This window comes from Ipomoea triloba, chromosome 10 (assembly GCF_003576645.1).
Source record: "Ipomoea triloba cultivar NCNSP0323 chromosome 10, ASM357664v1".
Classification (NCBI taxonomy): Eukaryota; Viridiplantae; Streptophyta; class Magnoliopsida; order Solanales; family Convolvulaceae; genus Ipomoea; species Ipomoea triloba.
In genome coordinates this window covers 25,146,314-25,159,716 of record NC_044925.1, presented here as the reverse complement: position 1 = coordinate 25,159,716, position 13,403 = coordinate 25,146,314, and the positions used below count along the sequence as shown (strand labels likewise).

Here is a 13,403-nt window from a genome sequence, read left to right as displayed (position 1 = left end):
AAACACTATTCCAATAACTTGTATTTGCATGACATTTTTTTTTCACTCTCTCTCCTCCTCTCTCTCATGCCATGTTGGCACTTTTACTGCTATAAACCAAATAAAAACCCTGATAAGGGTGCTCTTAGCAATGGTCCTTATGATGTAACTTGGTAGGCAACATCAGCCAAGCTAGTCGACAATTGGCTTGATAACCACAATGTTTCAACTTTCAAGTCATACTCATTGTGAAAATCGTTTATTGATCTTCTTGATTTGACCTAGTCAACTATGAACAATCTAAACTGGTTTACTTCATTGGTAGTCTTTTGCTAGTTAGGGTTACAAGGAGAGTTCACCTAAAGCGCACATTCGAGTAGTAACTATAACTTTCTTGTAAATCAAAGCTCGCTATTATTATATTAGACTTTTTGTATTTAATTATGACGTTATCCTTATCCCTGAAATATTATCTCATTTTCGAAAGTAGGTCCTACCTCCATGACACCAAATTTGTAATTCTTTCATTATTTTCTTTACATCTTACAATACTCTCTTACTTTCAAAAGTGTTCAAACTTTCATATTACGATAATAAATGAATATATTTTTCCAATAAATATATACATATATAAAATGAAATAAATTTACAAAAGTTTTCATTAGCAGCTTTTGCATTGTATGGCAAGCTTGCAATACACCGTGAAAGAAAATAAATTATATGCAATCACATCAGCTTAAAAGCGTGCTTTTTTCAGGAATAAGGATAGCATGAAATATAATTAATGAGGGAATAAAATTAGATTACATGAAATTTGTATATAATTTTGAATTCAACGTACTATTTACAACATGAAATATTGAAAATTTGAAATCTAGCCTTGTAAATGAGCCTTGTCCAAGAACTTACAAAAATACTAGTTGGACTTCAAAAATTTACTCCTAATTTTTACTCCCACTAAATATTTAAATTTTATTGGAAGAAAATAAAAAGTAAAAGATAAAAATCATGACTCCTTAAATTAAGGAATCAAAGTATGTCACATATTAGGGATTAGCGTATAGAATGAGAATACATGTATAATTACTCTGGGACTTATACCATGATAAACAACTGCTAACCATAAAATATAATACTACGTAATAGATTAAACAATTTCTACAACTCCCACAGCTTGGTAGATATATATTCAAATAAAACATAATACAAGTGCCAACTTCTTGTCTTACATTCCATCAGAATCTTATAATCCATATAAAACAAAACCTCAAACAAATCATGCTATGAGAGTACGAGGATTTATGAATGATTTGTTTTTGTCTCACTAGACACAGTATGATTCCTGAATATTACATAGATTCTAGTATCTTACTCTTACATAATAAAATACAATAAAATAAAATAAATAAACAAATTAAATAATAAAAGAATTTCCACTTGACCCAAGAACATATCAGAGAAGCCATGCTAAAGCTAGGAGACAAAACTGATGGCAAGACTGCAACACCCAGTGAATCAAAAACCACCTGAATCAAGAATTTAATGAATGATTTGTTTTGTTGGATTCTACATCACTTTTGTTTTCTTCTCTTTCCCATGTAATACAGTGAATGAATATCAGATAATAATGCCCAACCAATCAAATTGCAGTTCAGATATTAACACCATTTCTTTAGTGAGTATTGATTGGTTGAAACTGGGAAATGAATTGAACCCAGATTTGGGTTGGCTGTGGTTCTGAGTCTTGGGTTTTTGCAGTCTTTCCTTCAAGTGGAGATGCAATCCTAACCAGTCATTGCAGGCGCAGAGCTTCCATCCTGAAAAAAAAACATAAAAATCATCAATTTCTAGCGTTGGAATACTACTGTCTTATGATTACTAAATAAAACGACAGTGTAACATTGTCTGGTATCGAACAATCCCAGGCATGGCAATTCTGCACAACATGTATCCTTGTTCGGTTAAAACAGGAAAAGAGGTAGAAGCATGAGCTAAAGAACGAGCAACGAAAGTGCCCATGTCTTGTTTAGACACAATTGAAGGCCAAAGATGCTACATGGTAAAAATGCGATACGAGTTAGAGAATTAGAGCCAAGAAAAAGAAAATCAGAGAGCAGACATGAATAATCTTAGTGGCCTCCCGAAGATTTGTCTATGGTTCGACTTGTGCACTTATAACTCCTACACTTGTCTACTCGCATCAAATTCACCCGCTAGCTATTCGTTACATGATCTATGGGTACTGATGTTTCCTCTCAATCAAATGTGCGTGCATTACAAAAATGTCAAAAACGGCTTTTTGTTTTTTTCTAACTACTAAAAAGCTCAGCATTTCCAGAAGTAAAAGACTGCAACTTGACACACATAAACTTAAAAGAATTTGATCTAACTATATACAATGGTAAAATAATCTTGTAGTGCATGATGGTAGCAATATTATGGTCAAAATTCAGTTCAAAGGTGATACTTTTACTTTGAGTATGAAAACCAGAAACAGAACTGCAAAGAAGACACCTTTAGCAGAAACAATGTGTTGTTTCCTTGATGATTTGGAAGGCCTACTAAAAGCACATAAAAACTTAATCCTCACTGCAAAAGCAAATAGAAAAAAAGAAGGAAAAACCAAGTATAAAGAAGGAGAAAAGAGCATACCCTTTTCCATTCTCCCTCTATTCAGAATCTGAAGGTTGTCCAGAATTAGCAGCATCTTCAAGTGCTAGGCTCTGTAAACCGGGCTTCAGTTCCCGGTTATAAAAATCCTCATACTCCCCTCTATCCCCTCCTTTCTTCCTCACCTCCACAACTCTCAAAGACGGTGTCAATTCGAATATCTCAGCAGCAATCGTGAGCGGCCCCTTCGCGCCCTCCTTGGACCCCTCGAGGCTCACTCTGAAATCCTTCTTCCTCACCTTGAAACTCTCCACCTTCGCAATCTCCTCCAGTTTATTCACTATCATATACACAGGTGCCTCCAAAATGATCCTCCCTCCATCCCCTCCCTCCTCAAACAATCCAGACAAATCGAACCCACGCGAAAACGAAATAATGTCGAATGCATTCAAGCTCACAGGTTTTGGCACACTATTCAGTCTCTTCCTGCTCTCTATCTCAGACTCTGACTCAGATAAATCAGACAAAGAATCAGTCACACTCACATTGCTATTGCCATTGCCATTATTCTCCCCATCATCAATAACATTACACAATTTGTCATCCTCAATATAAAACTTAACATCCTTGAATCCCTTCTTGAACCATTTATTAGTCATAATCTCCGGAATTGTCATCCTAGTTGCCGGATTTGTTTCGAGTAATCGGGTCAGAAGTCGGATTAATTCAGGTGAAAACCACCTAGGGCACCTAAATTCACCCTTGTAAATCTTTTTATACATAGCCATAACATTTTGGTCGTGGAAAGGTAAATAACCTGCCATTAAAACAAATAAAATTACCCCGCATGACCATATATCCACCTTGGCCGCATCGTAGCCTTTTCTGGCTAATAACTCCGGGGCCACATACGCCGGCGTGCCGCAAAAAGTGTGGAATAGCCCGTCCTGTTTTATCTGTTCGGAAATAGCGGATAACCCGAAATCGGAGACTTTTACGTTGCCATATTCGTCGATCAGAATGTTCTCCGGCTTCAAATCGCGGTGGTAAACGCCGCGCGCGTGGCAAAACGCCACCGCGGAGATCAATTGCTGGAAATATTTCCGGGCGGCGTCTTCTTTGAGCCTCCCTTTGGCGACTTTATTGAAAAGCTCCCCGCCTTTCACGTATTCCATTACGAAGAAGATTTTTGTCTTGGTCGCCATTACCTCGTAGAGCTGGACAATGTTGGGGTGGCGAACCCGCCGGAGAATCGAGATCTCCCGCTTTATATGCCCGATTAGCCCCACCTTTAAGATCTTCTCCTTGTCGATCACCTTGATCGCCACGCTCTCGTCCGTTTTCACGTTCCTAGCTTGGTACACCTTGGCGAAAGTCCCGTGGCCGAGGAGCCTCCCCACTTCGAATCTCCCCAATAGAAGCCCGCCCAGGAGATCTTTCTTGCCGAAGCTTTTCGCCACCGCGGGCTTCACGGCGCTCGACGCGGCGGCCGCGGTGGTGTCGGCCATTCGCCCTTTCTCTTTAGGAAGCGGAATAATCCAGAAACGAATAATCAATAATCAATGTCTAACCAAAATAAAAAAAAACTCTGAACCGTTCTGGGAAATTTACGTTGGAGGAGGAAATGCGAGGGTTGTTGTCGCCATTGAAAGGCGGTGTGTGTGTAGTTTGAGGTGCGTACACCTTCACCGTATACACACCTCACGTATGTATATACAAATATATAAATATATATATATGATTTGTGTCAGAGTTTATGGGTGTTTGAAAGCTACCATCTTTATATATTGACAATTTCAGATTTTACTATTCCTAGGTGGCGGTGGGGTAGGGTACGAACTGTTTCTGACGTACACGTATATCCAACATGTTTGATTTTCTCATCAAAATCTTGAGTTCCACCAACGGCTGTGATTTTTCCTATTCATTGGCCCCACACCAATATCAATTCAAATTTTTGCCCAAATTCCTTCGGATTAATCTCGCACCTCAACTCCCATATCGGATTAATCTCGCACCTCAACTCCCATAATACAACGACAAATCACAATGACTCAGCAACCCGTTATATGGGATAACTAGTAAATATCAATTTAATTTTTTGTTCAAATTCCTTCCAATTAATTCCACACCTCAACTCTACAAGATAATAAAATGATAAATCACAATGACTCATCAACCCGTTATATGGGATAACTAGTGAATATCAATTCAACTTTTGCCTGTTCATCACATTGCATTTTATGAGTTTATCCCAATTTTAATTCTTTAATTATAGTAATATTTTCAATTTTACTTTAATCCCTCCAATATGTTCTTTTTTTCCACTTTTAAGACTGGATTCTAATTTCACATCATTTAATAATAATAATAATAATAATAATAATAAAACATGCCACATCATTTTGCAAGGCCCTTTCTTTTAGGGATTAGGACAGTCTAAGTTAAAATGTATTTTATTTTGAGTTTAAATATTTAAAACACCGTTAGATTGGCATTTTGATTTAAAATGATTTACTTTTTAAAATTGATAACTACAAATAGAATAAATCGAAATTAATGACATTTGTCGTTTATTATTATTATTTTTAAATCAACAACATATATAATTTTGTATTGTAGCAACCAATTCAAATATGCAACAGAATTAATAATATATATGCCTAAAATGTTGTCGTGGTCATTGTTTACCCTTAGTAATAGAACCATTATATTCAACATAAAAGATATATAATTGTATAGAAGTTACTCCGTATTTATTCCCTTTTAATTGATAAAATATTCTAAAATGTACTACTAGCTAGCTAGTTTGCACTTGAAATAACGTTTAAATTGATCGACCAATCGAATTGCACACTGGGAGGGCGTTTGAATGAATTATAGGGAGCATTGGAATTTACATTTCAATATAATCTTGAGCGATATTGACTTTTTGTACTTCAATAGGTTGAGAAAGTAGTTATAAACAGGTACTGCATTGTAACAGACCCGGTAATACTAAAAAAAAGGATAAAAGTTTCCTTTAAAAAAAAAAGGATAAAAGTTCATAATATGAAAATGTAATACTATTTAGGAATAGCGTATTTATTACTTACAAGGGAAAGCGTAATATTTTTTAAAGAAAAATGTACGGAGTAATACTTTTACATTTTAATTTAAAAGTATTAAATTTTTCGTTATAAGTAACAAACACTTTAATTTATTATTCATTAGTAGTACATTTCCATATTGATCCGACCCGTCTCAATGATATAGATATGTGAGATGGTTTCACGGGAGAATATCTTTTTTTCAAAAAGCTATATAGATTGTGTTTATTTTAATTCTTTATTTTTTAATTTTAATTTTTTCAATCTTCTATACTTCATTATATATTTTGTAAATTAGAGAAATTTATAAATAAATTCATGCTTCAATTTTATTTTATTTTTTTCAAAAAAAAATTCTTTGAAGAAAAAAATTAAAAATCTTTAATTAATAAACCAACCCTATATATTTGACCTAACGTAACATAAACAAATATAAGAAAGAGTGAAAGTAGAAGGAAGAAAAAAGAGGATGTATGTGCAGTGGGAAGGTATTCTATAACTGCAAGCAATGCAAAGATGCCTAATAGCCATTCAACATTTTTTTTTTTTTTTTGAAAACAATAGCCATTCAACTTAATTAACTAAAATGATGAAAGAGAAGTTTGGTTTGGAAGTTTTTGACTTTTTGTCAATTCGTTACCAGATTATTATGACTTTGTATGCAAAATTTCATCCCTTTTTTGGCAATAAGTTTGCACATTATTTTCTTTTTGAGATTTATATTCCATAGAATTAAAGCACATGATACAATTTCTTTTGCCTACAAAATAAATAGAAAGAAATAATGCTATTTTGTTCAAGTATGAAATCATAATTCATACTTATGGAAGATGGATAGCTGTGCAAATTGAATCGTTGGCGATGAGTCATAGTAGAATTTATCTAATACACATCTTCAGATAATGGCTGCAATTTCTCTAATCATAAAAAAAAATATTAAAACAAAGATAAAACGGGGGGAAAAATATTGCAATATGAAATTTAACGTTGGAAGTCTTATGATGAATGGATAGATCTGTCTTTAAAACAAAGCTTCTCAATTAATAACCTAAGAAGTGACTCAACAGTTGTTGCTGACTCAAAGGCACGTAAACAATGAAAAAATATATTGTAACGACGTGTAACGTGCACCCATTTGATGCATAGTTATATATGAGGTTGTTATAAACTTACAAATTTTGAAATGATTTTCATAGGACAACAATAAATATTCACATGTACATCTCACTACAGCTATTTAAGATTGAAGTTGTATAATCGGATATGTTTACGGTGAGACAAATTTCTTCACAGATTGAATGATAATAATGCATGTGGAGGATGGGTATCTTGAATTGCAAGCTAAGTCCTCGATGTCCTTTTAATTGGGTTAATCCTAATCAGTTAGTTTCTTTGATTGTTGCCGTTGCGGGATCTGTTCACTTTGGATATAATTCTTACGTTATCATTGTCGAGTTTCGAACCTTAATCTTTTTTCTTAAAAATTATCTACTGAACCAGTGAGTTAAACATGTGCAGGTAAATGTAATGCAACACATTAATGCAGTGATTCACCTCATTATTTTGGTTAAGTGGACATAATCAATGTCGCATATTACAATTTTTGTCCATGTTTATTTATTAAACTAGTTTCACATGCGCATTATGCAAATAGGCTAATATTAATGCAAGATTATATAGGAAAATGAAGTTTGCCCATAGGTAATTGAATATCGAATTTGTTTATTTAAATAAGTAATTCAAAGTATATGAATACAATATAATATAGGAGATTCATTATATAATTGTCACTAAACTAAATATTTGCAACTTTGTAAAATCGATAGTCTAAAAATGATAATTTAAATAAATACTACTTTTAGTTTAAATTTCTCTAAGTTTTTTAATTCTTTTTTTTGGTAACATTATCATAAATACTACTTTTCATTTGAATTTTTCTAATTTTCGTTCATCCTAAGTGGGAATTATACTCACTGATCTTGAATTGCAAGCTAACTGGAAGATGACAAAAAATCAAACAAAGCGATTTCCCCCTTAAAAATGGATCCACTGAAAAGACATCACTTTGGACCTCTCTCCACTATAAAACAAGCGCCATTCACTCGCATAGCTTCACAAGCCCAATTTTCTTCTTCACCCAATATAGATTTTGTTGGACCTAAGAGCATCCATAATAGTGTAATTTTTTATTATTTTTTTAATTTTTGAGAAGTTTTTTGTAAGTGTAATTAGGAAAGTGAAAATGGGAGCGGAAGAAAAAAAATAAAACAAATCTGATTTTTTTAAAAAAAAGTAATTGTCAGAAGTAAAGCAGAAGCGCCTGAAGCGCCCACGCGCGGGACGCGTGCCGTACATGCGCCTGCTGGACACACTTATTGAAGCCACACGGCGTGTGCACGACCTAGCTTTAGAGTCTGTGGGTCCCATTTACTGTTCCAAAAACATCTTTTTGCAGACAAACCCACCTATTCTCTCTCTTGGTTTCTCTTTCATCCACCTCAACCATTACTGTTCCAAAAACCTTGAAAAAGCCACCGCTAGAGATTCTCTAATATGCAATTTATAGCATGTGCCACGATTCACATAGCATTATGGGTTCTGGATCGAAACGACGATATACTTAATTCATATTCGTAAAATACAGAATTTTATAACACAAGACAAAAAAAAAAAAAACACAAGACATATACATATGTTATATATTTACTTATTTTTCAAATCTAATTTAATTAGGTACATAATTTGTGTTCAAATCACAACAACAACCTTCTCATGGGAACAATCTCCGGATCAATATTTAAATTTCTTCACTAACTATAATAGATGTAGCAAGCAACAACCTATTTAGTACTCTCCCACTAAATATGTGCTTGCATCTTTAGAAACTTGAAGAACTTTACATGCTAACGAATAAGATAAATGGAAACATTCCAACAAGCATAGGAGAATGCTCTTCGCTTAAAGTGATGTATATGTCGAGGAATCAACTAAATGGGCCATTACCAAGAGAGATTGAGAATTTGACAATGCTAAAAATACTCAATCTTGGTGTGAATGCCTTGTCGTCAGGTGTGGACAATAAAGCTTTAATTAATTTATATTAACATTTGTGACTTTGGTAACTTTTCAGGTGAAATACCTAAAGGATTGGGCAACCTTGATGAACTAGAGAAACTCCTATTGAATCATAATGAATTAAGTGGTTCAATTTCATGGGAAATCTTCAATGTATCATGGCTTAGAGCACTATCCCTCGCATCAAATCATAACCTTCTAGGTACTCTTCCATCGTCTTTGGGTTATTAGCTCCCCAATTTAAAGGACTATGGTTTTCAAAAAAAAGATTAAAAGGAAAGGACTATATCTTGGGGAAGACAATAATATTAGAGGAGTTATACCTGTCCATATCGCAAATGCTTCGAAGCTTGTTGTTCTTGAACTTGGTGATAACAAATTCACAGATTAAAAAGATCATTTCCAGGTGTTGTCTGTGAACTACGAAATTTGGGTTGTATAGATTTAGCCAGCGCGCAATGAATTTTTAGGTCCAATCTCAAATTGTTTAAGCAATGTTCCTAGTGAACCTAACTTGTTGAAATCGACACCAGCAAGATTTTCATACTATGAACTCCAACGGGCAACGAATGGATTTGATCAAAGCAACTCACTAGGTAGCGGAAGCTTTGGATGTGTTTATAAAGGGGTTTTAACAAATGGGATGCATGTAGCTGTGAAGGTTAGTGGAAGTAGGAGTTTCGAGTTTCGACAATGAGTGTGAAGTGTTGTGGGCACGGGAATCAATAAAATTGGTTGTTGAAATATTTTAGAATTAGTTTTATTATTTAATTAGGAATATCAATTTTATTAATTAATTAGGAATTATCTTAAAATTAATTTTATATTTAGTTTGTTAGACTGATATTAATTTTCATATTTATCTTAGCTTATTAGTTAGGATTAGTTTATCCTATATTTAATAATTATCTCATTCATGTGGTTGTAATCAGCTTGGTAATGGCTATTTAAGGCCATTGCATGCCTAATGAAATATAGATAGATTGAGATGAATTTTTGAGTTAGAAAACGGAATGTTTTCTAGAACTCGGTATGAGTTCGGCCATTGAGTTGATCATGGCAAACCGACTTATCAAGGAAGTTACCAGCCTTGTGGCGTCACTCGCTCTACAGCCGAGTGTGGCAAACCACTATACATCAAAATCCCAACATCCAAAAACAACCCTTTATCCGACCTAAATTAAACCTACAAATTGATCACACCAAGCCTAATAAATCATTATAAAAAATTTCCTTTTAAATTAGAGTGTGAAGAACAGATCGGGCCAACCAGATTCGCATCATGAAGTGTTGCGCCACAATCGTCATCGAAATCTCACAAAGGTCCTTGGTAGTTGTTCCAATCTGGATTTTGAAGCATTGGTGTTAGAGTACATGTCTAATGGAAGTCTACACAAGTGGTTATATTCTCACAATTATTTCCTAGATATGATACAACGAGTGAGTATAGTGATAGATGTGGCGTCTGCATTAGAATATTTCCACTTTGATTACTCTGAGCCTATTATTCATTGTGACTTGAAACCCAACAATGTTTTAATAGATGTTGACATAGTGGGACATTTGAGTGATTACTCTGAGCCTATTATTCATTGTGACTTGAAACCCAGCAATGTTTTAATAGATGTTGACATAGTAGTGGGACATTTGAGTGACTTTGGTGCTGCAAAGCTTTTAGGAGATGAGAACTCCATCGCCATTACGAACACCCTAACAACAATTGGTTACATTGCTCCAGGTAAAAGTTTCACTTTTTTTTCTTTTCACTTTAATTTCTAAATTCGGTTTTAACATTCTTCATATGACTTCCAATCAAAATTTACATTGTCACTATAGTATGGACAACAAGGTCTTGTGTCTACTAAAAGCGATATGTACAGTTATGGTACCATGTTGTTTGAAGTTTTCACAAGGACGAAGTCCAAAGATGAGAAGTTGAATGAAGATTAATTAAGTCTGATGAGTAGAGTGCACAATGCACTTCCAATGAAATTAGATCACATTATAGATCCCAACTTACTTAGACCAAATGAGGATTGAGGAAAAGTATGAAGAAAAATTGCAGTGCTTGTTATCTATCTTTGAGCTAGCCATGAAATGTTCAGCAAAATCCCCTCATGATCGGATAACCATCAAAGATGCCTTACCAGCACTGCAAAAGATCAAAGTTCAACTTCTTTCTTTGTTTGCTTGAACTTAAAGTAGTATGCATAGCATATTCTACTGTATCTTTGTTGTAAATAGACTTTGAATATCTATCTAGACCTTGTAATGAAAATTGGAATTGAAATGCAAATTGAAGTAAATGTTTATCTAGGGTTATAACATCTAAGAACTTGAAAGTAAATCGCCTAAATCTACTATACACTGCTTTTCTAATTCCATCTAATATCTAATACCATCTAATTGCCCAAATTTCCCTATTTATAGCCTCGGATTAGGCACGTCACATGAGCGTGATAGGATCATTTCCTGATGTGTTTTGTGAACTTCAGAATTTGTTTTGGATAGGTTTAGGCAAAAATAATTTTTTAAGTCCAATTTCGGATTGCTTAGGGAACGTTTCTTCCCTTGGAGAGATCTTCTATTTGAAAATGAATTCACTGACTTCCCTCCTAGCCCATGGAGCCTTAAAAATCTTTTGACACTCGACTTGAATTCAAATAACTTGAGCAGTTCTCTACCTCAAGAAATCATGAAAGCAAAGATGGTGTTATTTATTGATATATCAAATAACAAACTAGCAAGTGAAATATTTAAACAAACTAGCAAATAACAAACTGCAGTTTATACAAATAGCATAGCATAGCACAATTTTCTCCAAATACTTAAACCAGATGAACAAAAGTATGATGAAAAATTGCAGTGCGGGTTAGCTAGCTTAGCTATCTTTGAGCTGGGTATGAAATGCTCAGCAGAATCATCTCGAGAGAGGATGGCCATAAAAAATGCCTTACCAACACTGAAAAATATCAAAGTTCAACTTCTTTCGTTGTATACAAGGTAGGGCTGTTGGCTGATTGGGTTGGCTGTTTGGGTTAAAAGGTATGATTTGTTAATAACATCAGTATAATTTTTTTCTCAAAAAGCTAATTGAAAAGGCTGCTTTGAGTAGCCTTTTGAATTTTAGTATTTTAGAGTTACAAAAAGCTTATTAACCAAACAACTAATAGTGATCAAATAAGCCAAAATTGACTGATAGGCTGATTATTTACCAAACAGGGCCAAGAACTTAAAGTAGTATGCAGTGCATATTTGTATTTTATCTTTATTGTAAATAGAAATAAAATGCAGGAGATACAGTTTCTGTGTAGAAATCGAGTAGTATATATAATTAACACTTGTTCTGAAATATAGGGCATAACAATAAATACCATCAAAATCAACATGAATGGCTAAAACTTTGATACCATTTGATGGAATTTCCAGCACTTTAACAGATCGAGACACTCAAGGTTTTATACAGGGACTGCAGAAATATTTAGCTTGGCATGCCACCACTTAATAGCATAGCACCATTTTCTCCAAATAATTTAATTTTAATCAATAAATGAATTCAATTAAAATATTAAATTAATTTAGGTTAGGTTAAAGAAAGCCTAATCATTTTACACCAAATGAGGACAACCTCTTCCCAATAAAATTTTAGCCTGTAAGAGATAGAATTATTTAAGAGAGGATTATTTTAAGAGGAATATATCTCTCAATCGGACTTACGTGGAATTTACTCCTATTGCTTTCATGCCCAAAAAAAAACAAAAACAAAAAAAAGACAAAAAAAAACCCTAATATCTAGGTAAGACAATACCTAGACCAAAATCTATTTGTGGTGTATAGGGAAAGAAAAAAAATAATAACAATGATAATAATCTCTCAAGCTTTCCCTTTCTCTACATTATTATTAATAGGAAAAATATCAATTTTCTCTCCGAATTACTCCGTATATGTTTATTGTGCTTTTTGTTTTCTTCCAATTAATAATTTATGCATCCACATTATCCCCTGAATTATTTAAAAAGTGTCTTTTAAACAATAATTAAGGAGACAAATATAAATACATAAATAATTCAGAGAAAAAAGTGCTATTAACATATGAATAATTCAGATTAAAAAGTGCTATTAACATATATATATATATATATATATATATATATATATATATATATATATATATTGAAAACGCTATTAACATATATTTAATTCATGAGAAAAAAATATTTTCCTTTATTATTAATTGTTTTTGGTCTCTCTCCAATTTTTCCAGCTAATTTCAATTTGAAAAGTCTTGCAACCTTTTGCTTTCTTTGCATCAAATTAATTCCCACCACATATATACAAATCATTAAATTAGTAGGAATAAAATTTCAGCACACTCTAATTGACTATTGTAAGAGGAATACCGCTATCACTCGGACTTGCGTGAACTCTACACCGTAGCAATCAATTAAAGAGAATTGATATTTTGTATTGTTGCATGCATACAGCCAATACGTACATGTCACATATATAGCAGGATCGTCAACTTGGAGCTGAGTGAAGACTCGTAGGATAAGAAAGTATGAAGTCATATATAATTGCAATAATGCATTTTTATTAAGATAAATGATAGATAATTGAAGTCCACTCATTAAGTAGATTTGGTGCTGCTCA

General features: G+C 33.5%; 2 protein-coding genes across 2 annotated transcripts; one reads left to right on the top strand and one right to left on the bottom strand.

Moving 5' to 3' along the window:
- Positions 1 to 1,134: 1,134 nt before the first annotated feature.
- Positions 1,135 to 4,325, bottom strand: LOC116032037 (CBL-interacting serine/threonine-protein kinase 12-like). The gene is made up of 2 exons (XM_031274424.1): positions 2,632 to 4,325; positions 1,135 to 1,796 (listed from the first exon to the last, which is right to left on the bottom strand). The coding sequence occupies exon 1, from the start codon at positions 4,095 to 4,097 to the stop codon at positions 2,649 to 2,651; it is 1,449 nt and encodes a 482-aa protein (XP_031130284.1). The 5' UTR covers positions 4,098 to 4,325; the 3' UTR covers positions 1,135 to 1,796; positions 2,632 to 2,648.
- Positions 4,326 to 8,578: 4,253 nt separating this feature from the next.
- On the top strand, positions 8,579 to 10,947 carry LOC116033364 (receptor kinase-like protein Xa21). The gene is made up of 5 exons (XM_031276113.1): positions 8,579 to 8,747; positions 8,809 to 8,955; positions 9,287 to 9,414; positions 9,999 to 10,491; positions 10,859 to 10,947. The coding sequence occupies exons 1-5, from the start codon at positions 8,579 to 8,581 to the stop codon at positions 10,945 to 10,947; spliced, it is 1,026 nt and encodes a 341-aa protein (XP_031131973.1).
- The last annotated feature ends 2,456 nt before the right edge of the window (positions 10,948 to 13,403 follow it).